At 44.8% G+C, this 17,839-nt stretch overlaps 1 protein-coding gene across 3 annotated transcripts in view; it reads right to left on the reverse strand.

Annotated features, from left to right (window-relative positions):
* The window catches only part of LOC144492533 (alpha-1,3-mannosyl-glycoprotein 4-beta-N-acetylglucosaminyltransferase B-like), a 243,124-nt gene that overhangs the window by 5,715 nt on the left and 219,570 nt on the right, over positions 1–17,839 (reverse strand). For 2 of the 3 annotated variants that reach the window (XM_078210655.1, XM_078210648.1), the window contains exons 10-13: positions 12,342–12,449; positions 8,389–8,582; positions 5,998–6,076; positions 4,780–4,867 (exon numbers count right to left, since the gene is read on the reverse strand). In XM_078210655.1, the coding sequence (XP_078066781.1) occupies positions 4,780–4,867; positions 5,998–6,076; positions 8,389–8,582; positions 12,342–12,449 (469 nt within the window). The remainder of the gene's footprint in view (positions 1–4,779; positions 4,868–5,997; positions 6,077–8,388; positions 8,583–12,341; positions 12,450–17,839) is intronic. The other variant, XM_078210664.1, reaches the window with a different exon arrangement.

The following is a 17,839-nucleotide window of genomic DNA, read 5'->3' on the forward strand; positions in this document are numbered from 1 at the left end:
TCCACACAGACAGTGACCCAAGCTGGGAATCGAACCCGGATCCATAAGATCATAAAACATAGGAGCAGAATTAGGCCACCCAGCCCATTGAGTCTGCTCCGCCATTCAATCATGGCTGATATTTTTCTTATCCCTGTTCTTCTGCCTTTTCCCCATAACCCCTGATCCCCTTATTAATCAAGAACGTATCTATCTCTGTCTTAAAGACACTCAATGACCTGGCTTCCACAGCCTTCTGCGGCAAAGAGTTCCACAGATTCACCACTCTGGCTGAAGAAATTCCTCCTCATCTCTGTTTTAAAGGATCGTCCCTTTAGCCGGAGGTTGTGCCCTCTGGTTCTAGTTTTTCCTAATAACGGAAACATCCTCTCCACATCCACTCTATCCAGGCCTCACAGTATCCTGTAAATTTCAGTAAGATCTCCCCTCATCCTTCTAAACTCCAACGAGTACAGACCCAGAGTCCTCAACCGTTCCTCATACGACAAGCTCTTTATCCAGGGATCATTCTAGTGAACCTACTCTGGATCCTTTCCAAGGCCAGCACATCCTTCCTTAGATATGGGGTCCAAAACTGCTCACAATACTCCAAATGGGGTCTGACCAGAGCCTTATACAGCCTCAGAAGACATCCTTGCTCTTGTATGCTAGCCCTCTCGACATGAATGTTAACATTGCATTTGCCTTCCTAACAGCCGAATGAACCTGCACATTAACCTTAAGAGAATCTTGAACAAGGACTCCCAAGTCCCTTTGTGCTTCTGATTTCCTAAGCATTTCCCCATTTAGAAAATAGTCTATGCCTCCATTCCTCTTTCCAAAGTGCATAACCTCGCACTTTTCCACATTGTACTCCATCTGCCACTTCTTTGCCCATTCTCCTAACCTGTCCAAGTCCTTCTGCAGCCCCCCTGCTTCCTCAATACCACCTGTCCCTCTACATATCTTTGTATCATCTGCAAACTTAGCAACAGTGCCTTCAGTTCCTTCTTCCAAATCGTTAATGTATATTGTGAAAAGTTGTGGTCCCAGCACCGACCCCTGAGGCACACCACTAGTCACCGGCTACCATTCTGAAAAAGACCCCTTTATCTCCATTCTCTGCCATCTGCCAGTCAACCAATCCTCTATCCATGCCAGGATCTTACCCTTAACACCATGGGCTCTTAACTTATTTAACAGTCTCCCATGCGGCACCTTGTCAAAGGCCTTCTGGAAATCTAAATAAATCACGTCCACTGGTTCTTCTTTATCTAACTTCCTTGTTACCTCCTCAAAGAACTCTAACAAATTTGTTAGACATGCCCTCCCCTTGACGAAGCCGTGCTGACTCAGTCCTATTTTGTAATACCGTTACATCTGATTCCAGCTTCTCCCTTTCAAACTGCAGGGTAAATTCTGTCATATTGTGGTCACTGCTCCCTCAGGGTTCCTTCACCTTAAGTTCCCTAATCAAATCTGCCTCATTACATATCACCAAATCCAGAATTGTTTGTTTCCTAGTGGGCTCTGTCACAAACTGTTCCAAAAAACCATTTCTTAGACATTCCACAAATTCCTTTTCTTGGGATCCACCACCTACCTGATTTTCCCAGTCTACCTGCATATTGAAGTCCCCCATGATTATTGTAATATTGCCTTTTTATATGCCTTTCTATCTCCTGATTTATTTTCTGCCCCATATCCTGACTACTGCTAGGGGGCCTGTACATAACTCCCATCAGGGTCTTTTTACCTTTGTGACTCAACTCAACACACAGAGATTCTATGCCTTCTGATCCTATACCGCTTCTTGCTATCGATTTAACTTAATTCCTTACTAACAATGCAACCCCACTCACTTTGCCCATCTGCCTGTCCTTTCAATAGGACACATATCTTGGATATTTAGATCCCAGCTCTGATCCCCTTGCAGCCATGTCTCTGTGATGCCCACAACATCATACATTTACCCTCACTCATTTATTCACCCATCCTCACTCACCTTCACAGTCATCAGGAGGCAGTGGGGTAGTGGTATTGTCACTGGACTAGTAATCCAGTGACCCAGGGCAAGATCTGGGGACCAGGTTCAAATCCCACCATGGCAGATGGTGAAATTTGAATTCAGTAAAACATCTGGAATTGAAAATGACCATGAAACCATTGTCGATTGTTGTAAAAACCCATCTGGCTCACTAATGTCCTTTAGAGAAGGAGCTCTGTCATCCTTACTCGGTCTGGCCTATATGTTACTCCAGACCCACAACAATGCCCTCTGAAATAGAGGGCAATTAGTGATGAGCAATAAATGCAGGCCCAGACAGCGATGCTCACATCTCGTAAATGGATAGAAAAAAAATTTCAATGATCATTCCTGGGACACATGGAAGGGTTTCTGCGGTGTGCGGGCATTGGGTTGGACAAGTCTGGTTTAGTTAAAATCAGGAAGATAGGGCTAGAGATGGATTTATTACTGATTTTCCAGTTTGTTTAAGTCACTTCTATTTTGGGGCAATTTTCTTGCTTGGACAAAACCCATCAACCATGGTGATAGGAGTCAATCACTAACAATTTACTCATTGTCTGTGAGACACATGAACCTGATTTTAAGGATCTTTCCAGAACTTCATGCAAAGGTGTTGAGGTAATTTATATCTTTGTTGGTGGATGAAAATTAGCAGTAATGATTTGAGCAGCTACTGTACACCCTGACTGATTTTTCTTTCCATTGACTTAATCAGGAAGGAAAACCAGTTGAGGTGTATAATGGGCTGCTGTTTAGTTATTGGCAGTTTTCCACAACTGCTGAAAATGAAAATTAGTTCCATTGGGGTGGATTTTGTGGAGAGACAGTTTCCATCCCCCCCCCCCCGCCCCCCACCCAACCTCCCCACCACCCCAACCTTGCAATAAAGTTGATCGGCACCATACTGACTAGAAACCCAGCTGCCCCACAGCAACAATATGCTTGGGCCAGCCTTAATTGGCTCAGAATAGAATGTCCACCCCAATCTGGGAGGAAGTCCTGTCCTAGAGAGCTGCCAGCCAATCTCACTGACCAGCAGCTCTGTGGTCCTCATAGTCCCAGCAGTGCCAGGATTGAGCAGTGGTCACTGCTGTGACTACAGATAATCCAGGAAGATGTTCTACGAAGTGATAGATCCCACATTTCAGGTACGTCAGGAGATAGATAGGTTTTTAATTAGTAGCAGGATGAAGGGTTATGGGCAGCAGGCAGGAAGTTGGAGATGAGGCCGAGATGAGATCAGTCATGATCATATGAATGGTGGAGCAGGCTCAAAGGGCTGAATTGCCTGCTACTGCTCCCAGTTCTTATGTTCATATGTAAGTCATGGATTTTGGTTGGGCCTGCCTGGCAGATCCAGCAAGAATGTTGAGTGGGTGTTGGGTTTTATAAGCTGAAAGGAAGCAATAAATGGGGGAGTAGGATCTTGGGTGGGGGCGGGTGGAAATGACCCCGACAGGCATAGGGCTACTCACAAAAGGAGATATTCCCTTTCTGTCCTACAGCAGTTTGCATAATGAAAGCTCCTGGGCTGCTTGTCTTGCATCTGTCTTCCCCAGCTGCATGTAAAATTACTGCAAGGTGGAAAGAGGTCCTTAAGTAGCCATTATTTGGTCACTTAAGGGTCTCAATAGGCCCAAGAGTGGGCTAGCTGCCTGGTATGTTTTCCATCCACTGTAACATGGGAGACAAGTCAGGGTGGACGGGAAGGCGGCAGACAGTCTACCTGTTTTAATTTATCTACCATCAAATACGCCAGCGGAGAGCTGTAAAATTTACTCCATTGTTTTGATAATTGCCATGAGACAATTTAAGAATATCCAGCACCCTATTGTAAAGGCTACTGGATAGATTTCCATCTACTCCACTCGGGTATAAAGCATCGACTTGGCAAAATGCTGAGGAAATCAGACAGGGAACGTCCCACATCTGACCGTCTGATTTGTCAGATAGAAAAGATGAAAATATACCCTTTTTTGTATATGTACCAAGTTCTAGGAATTATGAAGGAAGGCAGAGGCTGACGTAAGCTCACAATTGTTCCCCAGCTCATATTAACTTCCTTAACAATAATATAAGAACAGTACATTCACAGTCTGGATCTGAAATATTACAACAGTGCATTGAAAATTCCAACAATACCCTTTTCACAAAAACCTAGAAAGTGCTGCTGCCAACAGCAGCAGATGAATACTCAAAATGTTCATATGACAATCTTTTGTCTATTATTTGAGCAGAAGCATAAATGCATCTAAAATAATCTGGCTATGCCAGTGTTAAAACAGATAGGTTATGTGAAGTGTTGGAAATTGGTCAGCTGATCTAACTGACAGCAATTTTTTCTGATAGTAATTCCACCTCTTGTTTCATAGAATCCCCACAGTGCAGAAGGAGGCCACTCGGCCCATCGAATCTGCACTGACCACAATCCCACCCAGGCCCCATCCCCACAACCCCACGCACCTACCCTCCCAATTCCCCTGACACTAAGGGGCAATTTAGTGTGGCCAATCCACTTAGCTCACAGATCTTTGGACTGTGTGAGGAAACTGGAGCACCCAGAGGAAACTCACGCAGACACAGGCGAGAACGTGCAAACTCCACACAGACAGTGACCCGAGCCGGGAATCGAACCCGGGTCCCTGGTGCTGTGAGGCAGCGGTGCTAACCACTGTGCCACCATGCCGCCCGTTTCATAGTACATCTTCAAACCATATAATTTTATTGTTGGATTAGTCTACAGAAAAATATTTCAATTAATTGCTATTTACCTATTCTATAGTAGCCATCTTCTGTTTCCTTGTATTTTGGATACTTTGTCATATTGTTGTGCAAAATCTTTTTCTCAAATGCACTTTTCTGAAAAATTAAGAGAAAGGAGATTCAGAGCATTACAATGGGAGCATTTTAATGAAATTGAAGGAACTATTTGGATTTTGCAGCCCCTTGGGGTGGGTTTTCCCATGCAAGATGCTGCAAGCCATTGGCCGCTGGTAGGATCTTCCAGTCCTGCCAACGTCTATAGGTTTTTGCATAGTTTGCCAACCCTGCCTTGGGGGGGTCAACTTCAGAAGATCCTGCTGCTGGTGGGGAGCAAGGGGGGGGGGGGGGTGCGGTGCGGTGCGGGGGGGGAGGGGGGGGGGCTGGAAAATCCCACCCTATGTTCTAACCATTGTTCTGAAAACACCTTGGCCGGAATTCTCTCATGCCGCCTGCCACTGGAATTTTAGCAGGCAGGTTCCGGACAATGTGAAACTCCATTGACAGTCAGGCGGGAATTTCTGGCTTTTAGACCTGCACGGCCGGAGAATTCCACCCCTTGTTTCTTGATTCTCACCAGTACAGCACAGACAGATTAATATAGTGTACATAATGTTTGAGATCTTTTCATCACAATTACCTGAATTGAATATGATTTGTATCCCTTTTCAGTTTGTGTTGCTCAGGAGTTGCCCATATAAAAAAATCGGCTGCCTTCACTCATGTGATTTTTAGGTGTCTGAAACCCAAGTATGCAATCAAACCTGGGAGAAGCAGGTCTGAACCTCGTGGATTCATTTGGCTCGCTAGAGTAACCTTTTGGAGACCTAAGGCATCCTTTTGGATAGAGCCCTAGGACACCTTTGGGAAGGGCAAGGGCAGCAGATGCATGGGAACACCATCATCTGGAATTTACCCTCCAAGCCACACACCATTTTGGAAATATATTGACATTCCTTCACTGTTGCTGGGTCAAAATCCTGAAACTCGCTTCCTCAGAGCACTATGGGTGTATCTATACCACATGGACTGCAATGGTTCAAGAAGGCAGTTCATCACTACGTTCGCAAGGGCAATTAGGAATGGGCAAAATATGCTGGCCTAGCCAGCGATGCCTACATCTTATGAAATAATTTTTAAAAGTGCTACTTGGGCGTTTTGCGTCTGTGATCTGGCAGTGCTATGGATGCAAATGTTTGCCCAGGACATTTGATAAAATATTTGCTTACATCAACTGGTAGAACTTCCACTGTTGTATTAAAAAGCTTATCTCCTGGATGTTCGACATTGCCACTCCTAAAAATATATCTGTGAAAGAAAGCAGGCAAGAATAGTGAACAAGACAGTATACAGAACAAACTTTAATTGTTGCTTTAAAATTGGACAGTCTGACGCAAGGTTTCATGATGTGTTAAACTGTATGATACTAGCATGCAAATGCTTAACTTCTTTTGCAGAAAGCCCTCTCTCCATGACTTCACTGGTGTGTAACCTACTTATTTTAAATAGGTTAATATTTTTTTCTAAAATAGCAGCAAGAAAGAATTACAGCTGAACCTGATAAACATTTATGATCTAGTGCTCTAGGACATAATAAAGCTCACTTTCAACAGAAGCTGTTATTTCTTTGTTTCCTCTCTAATTATTTCTGAGCAGCTTCAAAACATAGTCAGAAAGGTACAATAAACACAACAATGAAAAGAGTATTAACCTAGAAAACCTTCAGAAAGATCAGATAATCATATTATTCAAAAATGAAAAGAATGCCTGCCTAGTTGTTGATTAACTAATAGGTCCTGACCTTATCTGTGGTCGAGGTGGTAATCATGGAGGCCCAGTTTGCCAACATTTTAACTCCCACACCTCATTTAATTACACCATGCCAAAATTGATATTGACATGATGCTGATGGATAGATACTGATCAGCGAACAGGAAGATTTAGCTGAGGGTCCATGAGAATGTTTTTAGGCTTTCTGACAAATGGTGCGAGTGGAGTAAGGGTAAACGGTAGACAGTGGCTGGCGAGTGGAAGAATGCCTGAGCCCCTAGGTTTCTGTGTAGAACATAGGAGCACTTCTCCAATACCAGGGAAACTTTAAAATATCTATAGGAGATTTTCCAGCCCGCTGCACTGCTTTCGTGGGCCGGGAGACTCAAGCAGAGGCAGTTTAGCAGCTTCCCGCTGGATGCCACAACCTCCGTGAGTCTCTGACCGCTGGATTTCCAGTGCTTTCAGATTAAAATATGTAAATTCCAATTTATATCCTATTAGTGGGCCCGGGACTGAAGTCTCCGGGCCTGCCAGCTCCACTCTCCCCCCTCCCCCCCCCCTCCCCACTCCCCCGAACCAGGAGTCCAGGAGTGTTTCACTCCAGCGGGGTTTACAACAGCTCCCCACTAACAGGGAGCTGGCAGCCCAATGCCACTGGAGTAAAGGGGGGCCATGGAGGTCCCCCAGGAGGTTGGGGTAAGGGGGTGCCCCCTGGGCATTGCCAGCTTGACAGTGCCCCTGGCACTGCCCAAGGGGCAAAATAACAATCCCCGGGGGCATTGGGCAGTGCCAAGGGGGTGGAGTCAGAGGGGACGGGGCCTGTGAGAGGGAGGTCAGTGGTGGTGGGGGGGTCCCGCTTGGGATCGATAGCACAGGGAGGGACGGGCTGATCGGGGTTGGCCATCGGAGTTGGGGGGGTAGTAAAAATTTGGCCTGCAATCGGGAGGTTGGGGGGGTGGAAATCAGAGGGGCAGCATTTCGGGGTCACGGGGAGGCCAGCAGTTCAGGGCTACTGTGCATGCACTAATCTACACTATGACAGATTGGCGCATGCACAGTGGCCCGCTCAGTGCTATGCTGCTGGCCTCTCCTGTGGGAATAGGCCCTGCCCACAGATTCTTATCGAGATTCATGCACTCTGATGCACAGAGAGTGGGAGATTCATTTTGAAAATCCCATGAAAAAACCAGCTTACTCCAATTTTTACGCAACTTCGGCACTTAGAATTTTTTTTGGAGAATCCTGGCCAAAGGCTTTCTTGATAAACTAAAATCTACCTCCAATACTTTCCCCATCTCTCCTGAAAATCCTATCTCATGTGAGTTATTTGTTCCACAGCCATTAGTTGACTTGTGTAATGGGCGGCACGGTAGCACAGTGGTTAGCACTGCTGCTTCACAGCTCCAGGGACCTGGGTTCGATTCCCGGCTTGGGTCACTGTCTGTGTGGAGTTTCGTGTCTGCGTGGGTTTCCTCCGGGTGCTCCGGTTTCCTCCCACAGTCCAAAGATGTGCGGGTTAGGTTGATTGGCCATGCTACAATTGCCCCTTAGTGTCCTGAGATGTGTAGGTTAGAGGGATTAGCGGGTAAAATATGTAGGGATATGGGCGTAGGGCCTGGGTGGGATTGTGGTCGGTGCAGACTCGATGAGCTGAATGGCCTCCTTCTGCACTGTAGGGTTTCTATGATTTCTATGATCTCAATCAGGTAGGGATCATTTCTACCATCAACATCTTGTAGATATGCACATTTAGCAGAAACAAATTCCTTTCAAGATAGGAAATAACGATAATTATGATTGGTCTATGACATATATGAAATAAATTTACAGAATATATTTATACTGACCTTTCAACTTTCAGTGGTTGAAAGAACCTGAATTTGATGAAGTCCCCTGCCACTGGAGTAAATGCCCAGAAGAAATCATCTCCTTGGTAGGCCTTGTCCAGACTATGGTGTTGATAGATTTTCAAGCTACTTGTCAATTCTGCAGTCGGATTGGAATGGCCTTTGTGTAATGGCTCTTTCTTAAAATCTTTGTCCTATATTTTAAGCAAAATTATTAGAATAACGGCCTGAAACAGAAAAAATTCATAGACACTTAACACACAAACTGGCAAACAATATTTAACTGGAGATAATGACACTTTTAAGATGACACTGGAAAATGTGCAATCCATTACTTTGCTGTCCTAAAATGTATTGTGCTAAACAACTGGTTTAGTTGAGGTCAGAGCTCTTAGACTGAGATTTAATCAAACTTGTCATTAGCAGATATATTGGATTGTCAGGCTTGTCTATAACTTAAATTCTAACTTATCTGTTTAAATATCCATCATTGCAACTCACAGGATTATTATAGATGAGGAAGGGTATTCATCCATCTTGATTCACCCATCAAGAATGACCTTCTCATTCCCAAACTCAGAATGTAAGACTGAACTGTTTCTTGAATTATTCCAAGATTTTTGCCACCTGGATTCTACCTGGAAGTTTATTTTATGCATTGATTCTCTTTGTGCAAAATTTGATTTCCTGGAAATCAATCCTAAAATCATCTTTTGCTAATTTGAATTTGTGTTCCCTGGTTCTGCGTTCCCAGTTTAATATAATGTAATATATTAAAGCCTGTTAAGCCATTCTATTGTGGCTGATCTGTACCTTAACTTTATTGACACTTCTTCATATTCCTTGGCATCTCCCCCACTAAGCAAATATCAATTCATATCAATCTTGTAAATTTCAGTTGACCTAGTATGCACAGCCTTTGGTGAAAATAGTTCCAGACGTCCTATATGCATGGTGTGGAAAAATACTTTCCGATTTCACTCCTTAGCTGGCCTAGCTCTAATTTTAAGACATGGGGTGATCTTACTGGCTCATCCTGCTGGTCAGTGTGCCAGCCGGTAAGATCACACGAGAGGTGAAAAACCGGGTTCACACGTGGTTTCTCACTCTTGCAATCTTACCGGCCCTGGATTGCTAGTGTGATCAGCAATCAGGCCTTTTGCACCTATTTGTGCGTGTCTGCTCCCATTAGATCTCCGCACGGACTCCCTGACTGATTACCTCTGAACTCCCCTTCAGAAATGAGGGCCGCGATTCTCCCATCCCGACCCGCAACTTTTCTGTCGGGTCGGGGTGGGAGATGTGCTTTGCCAGCCTTGTTCTGGGATTTGCGCATGCGCCGGGAACACATGTGTATCTCCCAGAGCCGGAGAACAGTCGCCGGTCAGCCCACGCTGGAAACCAGCGGGAAGACAGGTAAGTAATTTGAAGCTGCTTTTAATATGTTTTAAATGTCTTTTACATTTCATTATTGGGAACTTACTGGTCCCGATTGAATCTCCCACCCCGTCAGGAGTACTTCATTCCAGCGGGGTTGAGAGTAGCTCCCCACGTTCGAGGAATTAGCGGGAGACCCCACCGGAATGAAGGGAGGGGCAATCGGGGCCTCCCAGGGGGTTGGGCAGCGGGGAATGGTGCCCCCTGGGTATGGGCACCCTGGCAGTGCCAGCCTGTGCCCCCTGGCATTGCCCAAGGGGCAAAGTGCCCACGCCCAGAGGGCACCTTGGCACTGACCATGGGGCATTGGGCAGTGCCAAGGGGGCAGGGCCTATTGTGAGCAGGGCCTAGGGGCGATTGGTGGGGGGTGGGGAGTTCTGCTGCCACTCTGCATTGGGATTGGTCTGAGATGGAGGGGACGCAGTGATTGGGGTGATCTGGGGTGTGGGGTGGTCTGCCGGAGTGAGGGGGGTGGGGGGGATCGCCACAGCTGGGGGGCTGGGCCAGACATCGGGGTGCTCTGAGACAGGGACAGGGGGTCAGGGTTGGCCTGGGAATTGTTGTGGGGCCGCGATCGGGCCGTGGAGGGTGGAGGGGGGGGAGGGAGTTGGAGGGGCAGCACTGTGGGGGTCCCACGGACGGGGAATCTGACAGACCGGGGCCATTGCGCATGCGCAGAGTTCCAGAACTGTCAAATTAGGTGCAAATAGGCCCCCCCCCACCCCCGGGATTTTAATGAGATTCACGATTGGGACCTCTGCAGTGTACAGAGTGGGGAGATTAGGGTGAGAAGTTGAACTGACAAAACAGTCGGGACCTAGAACAGTTTGCCCGCCAATGCAGCTCTTTTGGCAGAATCGCAGCCAAGGTTTCCAGGTTCCCGTTTTTGAAAAGCTGTTGTAGAACCCTTTGGCTTGGTGGCGCAATACCGGGGCAGATTGTCGTGCCTCAGGAGAGGTTACAGCAGGATGGCCTACTAATGATATAATAATGAATTCAAACACATTTCCCCCACCTTTGTCAGCGGGAACCACATCACGCCAATGGAGGGGCTAGGGACATTTGCTGTGGGAAATCTCACCAACGTAAATCCCCTTTTCACAGCTCCCCCTCCAGCTCCATTGCCACCCATTGCAAACGGCAGCACAAAATCCCATCCATTGATCAGACTTAAAGTCTTTAATAATAATTTTAATAAAGTAGACAATTTAATCCTGTCAAAATACTGAAATAAAAGGAAGATGCAAGAATTGATTAAATTCATTAAGATTAAAAATAAAAATGTGATAAAATAAAGAATTGGATAAAAAGGGAAACCGATATGAGTGCAGCTCTCCAAATGGCTGTTTTTGATAGGCAAATAATTTGCACTTATATACTAAAAGACATCAAAGGGAAAAAGCAACATGTCCATAGCAGGGTAACTGAGTACAGCAGGAGAGGAGGAAAAGATGTCCAGTCGGGGAGCAGCTACAACCATGACCACGTCAAGCAGGAAAAACAGACTCTTCTGAAAACAAGTTGGTGCTGAAAGCCACTGTTCTAAAAACTCTCAAAGAGAAGAAATGCTGTGCTAAACTGAAGAAAGGTTTTCCGAAACTGGAGGATAACTCATGGGTGGTAACTATATGTTGGATTTAGCTCGTAGAGTTATATAATATTCGATATTGATTGGGAAAGGGGCATTTCTCAGAGTTCAGGAATGTAGATAGCTGGGAACAGGTGTTAATTTCATAAAATACTGTGTGTGTATATAGCCATTATTGTAGTTAAGTGGATTGTTGTAATGTCTGGTAGTCTTTCTTGTTGTGTGTTTCTTTTAAATTGATAAATATTATTTAGCCAGAATTCTTTAACCAGACTGAATTGTTCCCCACTGATTTTCTCACATTATACCAAATTGAAAATATACACCACTAAGAACCAGAGTTCAAAGTTACCCTTTCCAGGTTTTAGGATACCCTCACACTTATCAGTGAGGTTTTTAACAATCCAAGCAGTTATTTCTGAATAGTATGAGCCCAATTTATAGGTCAACAACACCTAGAAAAATGATATTCAAAGCATCAAGTCTTCCCATGGAGAAAAACGTTTCAGGCAGTTGTTAGATCTAAAAAAAAAATACATTTTTATTCTCTCAAGAATTGTCCTGTTATTTGGAATCATTTTACAAAATACAATTAAATAGGAAAAATAATTAAACTGGACTGCAGAGTAGTTTTAAGTTAAAACAGAGCCAAACAGAATTGAACAATGGCAATTTAAACTTTACTGCTGTGGGATCTAGAATTGGATCTGCTAGTAAGGATAAGGATAGAAAGATATGATATGGTATGATGTTGATAGTGGATAAAGATTTTGAAAGAAAACTTACTTTATATAAGCAGCTTTACTATGAACTGGCAAGAACATTTGTTAACAAGTCTCTCTATATTAAGAGCTACCAACAGCATAGCGGTTAATACACATCAAGAGATGCTGCAGCAAGCTTTCACTACATAAACATTTCTGCTTACCTTTAGTGGCTGAAGTTTCCCAGCCAATGAAGAGTGAGTTCCTACATGCTGAAAAAGAGAAGGTTTGTAACGAATTCGCAAATTAGCTTTCTGTCTGTCACAGTGTTTCTGAAAGAGAAAAAAACTAACATTAGATTTCCTTTAAGTAGGCAACTTGAAACCATTACTTCTCTGATCTTTATCTTCAATATCATGTGATTTACAATAGGAAATTGTACAAACTGTAATTATCCATTGAGAAGCCATAGGCTTATTCTGTCAGTACTGCATTACAATGCAGGATTGAAATAAACACCACCATCTCCAAAATATTCTGTGACCTTGGATTGTAAATGTTTGAAAAATTCCCTCTTAAACACTTAAAACAATCCCCACCTCTTAAACTGCTCAGCTTTAAATTGCCAGAAAGTAGTATTAATTTGCCACTAATCTTTTTTTTTCGTTATATCCAATCAAATCCAATCAAAGTCCAATTCAAAGTCTCAACCGGTGAGACATTACGGATCCAAGCTGACAAGACAGGCTGGCCTCCTATCTTGGGCTTGATCTACAGGATCCAAGCTGATAGGAGCAGACATAGAGTCATAGAGGTCTACAGCATGGAAACAGGCCCTTCGGCCCAACTTGTCCATGCCGCCCTTTTTTAAAAAACCCCTAAGCTAATCCCAATTGCCCGCATTTGGCCCATATCCCTCTATACCCATCGTACCCATGTAACTATCTAAATGCTTTTTAAAAGATAACATTGTACCCACCTCTACTACTACCTCTGGCAGCTTGTTCCAGACACTCACCATCCCCTGTGTGAAAAAATTGCCCCTCTGGACACTTTTGTATCTCTCCCCTCTCACCTTAAACCTATGCCCTCTAGTTTTAGACTCTCCCACCTTTGGGAAAAGATATTGACTATCTACCTTGTCTATGCCCCTCATTATTTTATAGACCTCTACAGGATCACCCCTCAGCCTCCTACACTCCAGAGAAAAAAGTCCCAGTCTATTCAGCCTCTCCTTATAACTCAATCCATCAAGTCCCGGTAGCATCCTAGTAAATCTTTTCTGCACTCTTTCTAGTTTAATAATATCCTTTCTATAATAGGGTGACCAGAATTCCACACAGTATTCCAAGTGTGGCCTTACCAATGTCTTGAACAACTTCAACAAGACGTCCCAACTCCTGTATTCAATGTTCTGACCGATGTAACCAAGCATGCCGAATGCCTTCTCCACCACTCTGTCCACCTGTGACTCCACTTTCAAGGAGCTATGAACATGTACCCCTAGATCTCTTTGTTCTGTAACTCTCCCCAACGCCCTACCATTAACTGAGTAAGTCCTGCTCTGGTTCAATCTACCAAAATGCATCACCTCGCATTTGTCTAAATTAAATTCCATCTGCCATTCGTCAGCCCACTGACCCAATTGATCAAGATCCCGTTGCAATTGGAGATAACTTTCTTCACTGTCCACTATGCCACCAATCTTGGTGTCATCTGCAAACTTACTAACCATGCCTCCAATATTCTCATCCAAATTATTAATATAAATGACAAATAACAGTGGGCCCAGCACTGATCCCTGAGGCACACCGCTGGTCAAAGGCCTCCAGTTTGAAAAACAACTCTCTACAACAACCCTCTGGCTTCTGTCAAGAAGCCAATTTTGTATCCATTTAGATACCTCACCCTGGATCCCTTGAGATTTAACTTTATGCAACAACCTACCATGCGGTACCTTGTCAAAGGCCTTGCTAAAGTGCATGTAGACAACATCAACTGCACTGTCCTCATCTACCTTCTTGGTTACCCCTTCAAAAAACTCAATTAAATTTGTGAGACATGATTTTCCACTCACAAAGCCATGCTGACTGTCCCTAATCAGTCCTTGCATCTCTAAATGCCTGTAGATCCTGTCTCTCAAAATACCTTCCAACAATTTACCCACCACAGATGTGAGGCTCACTGGCCTGCAGTTCACAGGCTTTTCCCTGCAGCCCTTTTTAAACAAAGGCACAACATTTGCCACTCTCCAATCTTCAGGCACCTCACCTATGAGTATCGATGATTCAAATATCTCGGCTAGGGGACCCGCAATTTCCTCCCTAGCCTCCCCAACGTCCTGGGATATACTTCATCAGGTTCTGGAGATTTATCTACTTTGATGCACTTTAAGACTTCCAGGACCTCCTTCTCTGTAATATGTACACTCCAGACATTGCAGCCTCTCCAGTGCTTGATCTCGCTTGCATCTTAGCCAAAAGGCCTCGATGCTGTTTTAAAAAATTGCTTCAAATGAAGCTTCAGTGTAACCTCATTGACTTCTACCAAGTGCAGGACAGCAAAACTACATTTGATCTTAGCCAAAAGGCCAAATTTGCCACTACTCTTATTTTTTTTATTTCCAAAATGTTTATTCATAAGTACTCTGCAATAAACCATTACACAAACGATATTTCCAATCATTACAAACAGTGCAAAAACAGTCACATTTACAATTTCCTTAACTTCAATATTTTACAGTGCTCAGTTCCAAGACATTACATTCACTACAGTTCAGTTCTTCAACAAACTATATGCATTCGTCACATTTCACTGTGTGCTGTTTTTACAGAGTTGCACACAGTTCCGCAGTCCGAGGGTTTTTTACAGTTACTGGCCCCTCGATCTGCCTTGGTTGAAAGGCTTTAAATGATGGCCTAGCCCCAGTGTGCCTTTGCGGTGACTGCCCCGAGCTTGAGAGCGTCCCTCAGCACGTAGTCTTGGACCTAGGAATGTGCCAGTCTGCAACACTCGGTCGAGGACAAATCTTTGCACTGGAAGATCAGCAAGTTTCAGGCGGACCAAAGAGCGTCCTTCACCAAGTTGATGACCCTCCAGCGGCTATTTGTCTCGGTGTGCGTCCCTGGAAACGGCCCGTAGAGCGCAGAGTCCTGCATCACAGAGCTGCTCGGGATGAACCTTGACCACTGCATCTCACTCCAGACCTTCTTTGCAAAGACACATTCCACAAGGTGTGCAGCTGTCTCATCACCCCCGCAGCCACTGCTAGGGCACGTGCAGTGATGTTGAGACCTCGAGCATGCATCAAGGATCTGACGGGAAGTGCCCTTCTCACCACCAGCCAAGCCAGGTCTTGGTGCTTGTTTGAAAGTTCTGGTGATGAGGCGTTCTGCCAGATGACACTGACAGTCTGCTCAGGGAACCATCCGACAGGATCCACTATCTTCCTTTCCCTCATGGCCTCGAGGACATTACGCGCTGACCACTGCTTTATCGCCTTGTGGTCAAAGTTTAAAATGTATTTATTTATTCGTCACAAGTAATGCTTACATTAACACTGCAACGAAGTTACTATGAAATTCCCCTAGTTAGCACAGTTCGATGCCTGTTCGGGTCAATGCACCTAACCAGCACGTCTTTCAGAATGTGGGAGGAAACCAGAACACCCGGAGGAAACCCATGCAGACACGGGGAGAGAGTGCAAACTTCACACAGACAGTGACCCAAGCTGGGAATTGAACTCGGATCCCTGGCGCTGTGAAGCAGCAGTGCTAACCACTGTGCTACGTGCCACCCCTATGTGGAGGAGGCCTTGCCTCCCCTTGCTCTTTAGGGTTCTGCTCTTGCCTTTGGTTAGCAATGCACCACCATCCCACTCTTCTCTGTCTTCTCTCCTGTGTATAAGCAATGAGGCAAACTACAAAATTGCCAGACTCCATCTTCCTGATGATCTCCTCACTAAAGTTTCAAACAGAGAAAGCACCAGTCACTATTTGTCTGCTAAGGACCAGTGTTTGTCAAGTCATCGCCAGCAACTGCCTCTCAAGGCCCCTTTATGTATGCCGCAGATTCCTGACTACCTAAAGTTTAGTGTGCATGATGGTTGACCAAACCATCACCCCCACCACTGACCCAAACCACATGACTGAGTGGCGACAGATTTGACCACTCCACTGCATCCTGAGTTCTCATCTCAGGCGCAGACATTGTCCTGGCTTGCACTCCAAGTCCTGAGCTTTGCTTGGACTGGGGCAAGTGTCAATGTGAATTTTGACATAAAGCAAGGTATTAGGGGCGCACCTCTCAGTCAGTGCTCTGTGACCATCTTCCTAAGGGGATCCTCAAGCTTTCCCAGTCACCCAATGGTTCTACCGAACCACAACACTCATTGGATTTGGAAATCTCTGCGCAACGAGTTAAAGGTAGAACAGCAATCATCGGCACCCTCAGACATTGATGCTGCTTGACTTGGCATAATTGCTTGACTAGCCTGCCATCAAGCATGTCAATTAAGCTCAATCTACACAATCTAAGCTGCAATAGAGTGCTCATCTTTGATATTTTCTAGCATTTGCCTGGCTGTTGTCATCAACCCCTTCACTACATCCCGCATGTGCTTGCGTGCAACATTCAGTTTGTGCTGCACTGACATCTCTCCCCACTGTTCCTGAGGTTCCCTGGCCTCCCCTCTACCTTTGCCACTGTTCCCTGTGCCCTGAGGTTCCCTCACATTCCTTCTCCCTGTTCTACGGGTTTCCTTGCCTTCCTTCTCTCCTCCTCAGTGTTACTCCTGCCTGGAAGTTCCTTCTCCCTTCAATCCCTCCCATTGTTCCCGTACCTGAGGTTCCCTTGCCTTCCTTCTCCTCTGTAGAGTTCCCTATGCCCTGGGGTTACTTTGTCTCCTGTCTCCCCTCAATGGAGATAATGCTGATGTGGAATTTAAATTTGATGTGGGGGAATGATTCTAGCATGTGGTCTCTATAATTTGATCCAAATGTTCCCAATGTTCAACCGTGGGAAAAGCGGCCTGCCATTGGCAGGGATAGCGGACAATATCATCCTGCATTCACCCCGCTGGGAAATGCGTCAAGGATTTTTTCACAATATTGCGCCATCAAATATACCTGACCCAATCAAGCATGGAAAATCTTGACCACAGTGTGTGAAGGGTGTTTCTGAATCCTGGAGAGGCATCAAGGTATGCAAAGTAATTTAGCAATACGGTATCAACAAAGTCACTAAGATCACTTTAGAACTGTACTTTGCACATTTTCATGTTTTGGTGAGACTGTTGAGTTAGATGAGTCCTGTTGTTATGTGTAGCATGCCTTTGTGGAAGGAAAGGTGAGTGAAACTGTTAACATAAGGACATTACAAAAAGAGGTGGATTCAGTATTTTTGAATGAATGAGCCCATAAAAGGTAGCGAACTGCAGCACGAGTGCTTCATGGATATAGGGTATCACAATGTAATGAGGAAACTGATGAAAACTAGCTAATATTTTCCCTCCTATATGACTCATGCAGAATTGTAAAGGACAAAATAGAATAATGTGAACTATATCACCAATTATATGGTACGTGTAAACAATTGCTATTATATCTGATGTAAAACCTTGTCATAATTCTGTTTTTTGCTTGCCAAGGTCACACATAATGTAAAGGCATGGGCAAGGAATGAGAAACCTTATGCACAACTGGAACAAGTGCATGGTTGGCTT

The sequence above is a fragment of the Mustelus asterias genome, chromosome 1, assembly GCF_964213995.1.
Source record: "Mustelus asterias chromosome 1, sMusAst1.hap1.1, whole genome shotgun sequence".
Classification (NCBI taxonomy): domain Eukaryota; kingdom Metazoa; phylum Chordata; class Chondrichthyes; order Carcharhiniformes; family Triakidae; genus Mustelus; species Mustelus asterias.